General features: G+C 25.3%; 1 protein-coding gene across 3 annotated transcripts in view; it reads left to right on the forward strand.

Annotated features, from left to right (window-relative positions):
- Positions 1–4,031, forward strand: part of LOC100570977 (replication protein A 70 kDa DNA-binding subunit-like) — an 8,111-nt gene extending 4,080 nt beyond the window's left edge. The window contains exons 3-8 of one of the 3 annotated variants that reach the window (XM_016800666.2): positions 742–827; positions 958–1,114; positions 1,682–1,877; positions 2,479–2,591; positions 3,379–3,637; positions 3,695–4,029. In XM_016800666.2, the coding sequence (XP_016656155.1) occupies positions 781–827; positions 958–1,114; positions 1,682–1,877; positions 2,479–2,591; positions 3,379–3,637; positions 3,695–3,894 (972 nt within the window). In that variant the 5' untranslated portion in view covers positions 742–780 and the 3' untranslated portion in view covers positions 3,895–4,029. Of the gene's footprint in view, positions 1–741; positions 828–942; positions 1,115–1,681; positions 1,878–2,478; positions 2,592–3,378; positions 3,638–3,694 lie in introns of all 3 variants that reach the window. The other 2 variants (XM_029490977.1, XM_016800667.2) reach the window with 2 other exon arrangements.
- The last annotated feature ends 548 nt before the right edge of the window (positions 4,032–4,579 follow it).

Genomic DNA, 4,579 nt, shown 5'->3' on the forward strand with positions numbered 1-4,579 from the left:
AATATTTCAGTATTTTAATAAATTTTGTTTTTTTTTAAATAAGTTTTGTATTTACATATAATTGTCTTAAATAACCTTCATAATTGTATGGTACCTAAATGTATACCTAACCTTTGGTATTTAAAATGGTAATCAAAATTTTTAAATATTTTAATGTTTAAATAATACAAGTAGGTATGCAATAGTATACATTTATATTGTATACCTACTAAACTCTTACATTAGAAATTAAAAAACTGAACATTGTGTTAAAAAAATTCCAATGTTTCACGGTTTTGTAAAATATTTCAAATTAAATATTTCATACTTCAAACACTATATATAGTGTAGTATAGAACTATGTGCATATCTATTGTTTAATATAATAAATTAATATTATGTATGTGATTAAGAATAATAATTTTAATTATTGAGTTTAGTAATTAAAATATAAAAAATTCACTATTATAAGACCTGGATTAACTCCACTGTTCAATAAACCATAATATAGGAAATACAAAAATAAAAGTTCATAGAATAGATAATATTATAGGAGACCTATAAAATATTCTTTAGATAGGTTAGTTCTATATTTTTCATTATTGCATAAATTTTTCTCCAAAGTATCATCCATTTAATAATATACTTACCTACTCGACGTACAAAATATTTCCGACTCATTTTGGATTTTGGTCATGGTTGTTTTGTTTAAATTTTGTTTTTGGTTAGATAATTAATAATTTAAACCGTTAATATTTTCAGTTTTCGAATTTATATTCCTTTCATTTCAAATTTTCAAATATGGAGTACGCAATTGACGAATTGAAGAACGTTTGGAATGGCTATTAGTAAGTACTCTGTCATGCAAATGTATTTACTTAATTGTTACAAACACACCACGATCAAGGATACATCGTGTTAGTGTGTGACACACGCTAATCATTGTAGGTTATTTAATAGTAGTATGTTAATTTTTAGTTGGTCAATCACAGCACGTGTACTAAAAAAATCCGATGTTCTTCCATTTAAACATGGCAATGGAAAATATTTTACAACAATATTAATTGACAAAACTACTGAAATAAGAGCTACTGCTTTTGGAAACGATGTTGACCGTTTATTTTCACAACTTCAGGTAACTTGAAAATGTTTTTATTATGTATGTTAAATCGTTGAAATTATTGTAGACGTCAAAATATAAATAATTTTTCATTATCATACTTAATTATTAATTACTCATTAATTTAAAGGACGTTAAATAAGTTATCTGGTTATACAGTCTATTTCATGCAAGGATTATCCTTTTGAGAATTTTATTATTATTTACATGCGGTTCCGGTTTTCAAAAATTAGATAATATAGAGACATTTAAAATAATTTTGACACCCTCAATGTCAATAATTACGCGTAGACAAGTTCGTCCAACTTACGTTAAGCCGCAGTGCATATATTTTCTTTTTAAATATCATTTAAAATTTTCAACTGATGAATGGTGATGAAATATCTTAATGTTAAATACAGGTATTCACTAGGTATGCCAAAATATGGTTGGCATTGAATAATTTAATTACATTATTAAATAAACTTGTGTTTATCTTTTTCATTTTTATACTATTATGACTTGATGAGTAAATACTAACTCTTATCAATTCTTTAGCTTTTATAGTACCTGTGTATTTATTTATTTATTATGTTTAAAAAGGAAAATAATGTTTACAATATTAAAAACGGAGAAATAAAAGAAGCAGATAAGGCATACAACAAATCAAAAAATGATTATGAAATAATTTTTAATGGATTAACAGTTATAGAAAGGTCTGGAGTTACTGATATCCCCAGTCATCCACAGCTTAAAACTATTGAAAAAGTTTTTTCAATGGACAAAAACACTTTAATTGGTAATAATTTTGATATATTATAACAATACAATGTATTTACTATTTACCTATTATACTTCCAATAATTTTTAGATTCTGAGCGGAGCGAAAAAGCTATTGTTTTTACAATGGTGTTTATTTTTATTTTTATTTTTCTTTTTATATCCTGTATACAAAATTTCTTCCAGAAGGAGTGTTTCGATTTCAACAAATAATACCTTATCTTTTAGCAAATTGGATCAAGATAGTATTTTAGGGAGGTCATTTTTCGATGTTCTCAATAGTTATTTAATGCCACGGAAAAAACCACCAGAAAATTACGAAAAAACGCTAAAAATGGGATTTTAATTTCTAACGCTTTGTTTATCACCATAGAAACGAATAAAAAATTATAATATTTTAATATTAATTCAACTTACATGATACAATAAATAATAACAAAATATAAAATATCTAGACTGTCAACCCGTCTCCGCTCAGAATCGTTTTTCTTATACAATGATATTATATCATTGGATTCAAGTCTAATACAACCAATATACAATTACCCACTTGTAATCTACTGTACAGCAGAGCGACATCCACTTACCTGCTTTTTAATATTTTATTTTAATCCTGAAAGATACGATTGGAGTAATTATTAAGATAGAACAGTCAAAGAAGATTAAAAAAATTAACTCTAATGATACATTAATTTTAAGAAATATCATACTAGCAGACAAATCTGGAGTTAGGGTAAGTACTGATTAAAATGTATTTGTTAATGTTTGTTTAATGTTCCTCAAACTTAACTTATTAACTTGAAATTGTATTTAAATAAATAAATATGAATATATTAAATATGAAATTACATTAGATCCATATTATAGATTCGGTTAAAATGTCGAATAATTTATAGTTCATAATTCAATTATTACTTATATAAACTTGGTGATAACAATTATTTACTAAATAATAATTAAAGAAAATAATAAAAATAACCTTTAATTAAACAAACAAATTAAACAATGATATGTCTGAATTAAAATATTATTGTCAAGTAGGAATTAATTATAAAAATGTGACTTTGAAGTACCTATTTTATTGTTATATTGTTAAAACATATTAATTAACTAAAAAGTAGACTTTGAAAATATAAAATAATAATTTGCAATAAAAAATATATTTCTCTCTACAGTTGTTTTAAGTATATTCTGTAATATCTCTCTGTGATAAACCTTAACTGGGGGACGGGTTTTAACCAAGCATCGGGTGGCATTTTTCTTCCTGCAAGTCACGGTTTCCGGAGAGAAATACGCCGTATCCCACCTGAGCATAGCAGATACCTACGGGCTAAGGATGCCCAATAAAAAATGTTTCCCCTACAAACTAAAAACAAACAGCTAATGGCCTTAGTTGCCGGGTTTCATGTTCAGTTTTAAAAAAAAAAACCTTAACTGTTACAAGTTCATTCATTTTTAATTATAAACCAATGTACTTATCGCACAAGATACATAATTATATTAAAATTGCTTTTTTTAAGGTTACCGTTACTCTATGGGATACAGAAGCTACTAATTTTAATGCCAACGAAGGGGATACTATGTCAATAATAGGAGGAAAAATTATTGATTACAAAAACGTCAAGAAAATAAGTGTGACTGGATCTTCAAAAATCGAAATTAATCCTAATTGGAATGAAACATTACATCTCCAAAATTGGTATAAAGAATTTGAAAAAAAAAAACTTTTAAATCTGTCTCAAGTGTGTATCGGTTCTCAAGAACTTGATATGTTTGAAAGTATGTAATGAATTAAAAATATTAATTTATTTTATTAATAATTAATTTTTATTATAGTTTCTCAAATTAATAGTAATACGACTATAAGCGAGCGTATTTTGCAACAAAATAAAATTGATTATAATTTGATTTCTAAAAGATTACTTGAGCTGAATGATGAAGAGAATAAGATAAAAATGGAAAGAACTGAATTAAATTTTAAGAAACAACGACTTTTAATCGAACGAGAGAGTGTTAAAAGTCATTTGGAAAACTAATTTCATAATAAATACTATTATGTATTAAATTTTAATACACTTCATATTATTCTCAATTTATACTTTCTTCTGATTTATAATAATAATAATAATAATAAACAGAAAAATAAATAAACATCAGCTATTACCTATTAGTATAAATTTGCAATTTAATACTTACATAATGTATTTCTGTAATTACTGAGAACCGGTAAAATTAATTTTAAGTATTTCAAGTTTAATTACTATATTATGAATAATCTATTAACATTTAAATCTATCTACATGTTATTTCTGAAATCTGATACTATATTTAAAAAAATTAAAATACTAAGTTTAAATGAAAAATAATAATAAAATAATTAAAGTTAAATTATTATAACACGTAGTTGTTGGTTATATATTAAGTACCTAATATTTTACACAAGGTGGATTTATAATAGGTTTCACTTTCACCATCCCGCCGAAGATAAAGTGATCGTAAATATTGGTCAAGTTAAATACACTACTAGGTTAGATAGATCAGGGATGGGCAACTGGCGGCCCATTTACCATTTTTCACTGGACCGAGCTACATTTCAATTTAGTTTATAAAATGTGGGTAAGTGGATGTCGGTCTGCTGTACAGTAGATCACAAGTAAGCCACCGTCTAATGGATTGTATTACATTTGAATTCAATCATATCATATCATTGTATAGGAAAAA

This window comes from Acyrthosiphon pisum, chromosome A2, assembly GCF_005508785.2.
Source record: "Acyrthosiphon pisum isolate AL4f chromosome A2, pea_aphid_22Mar2018_4r6ur, whole genome shotgun sequence".
Lineage (NCBI taxonomy): Eukaryota > Metazoa > Arthropoda > Insecta > Hemiptera > Aphididae > Acyrthosiphon > Acyrthosiphon pisum.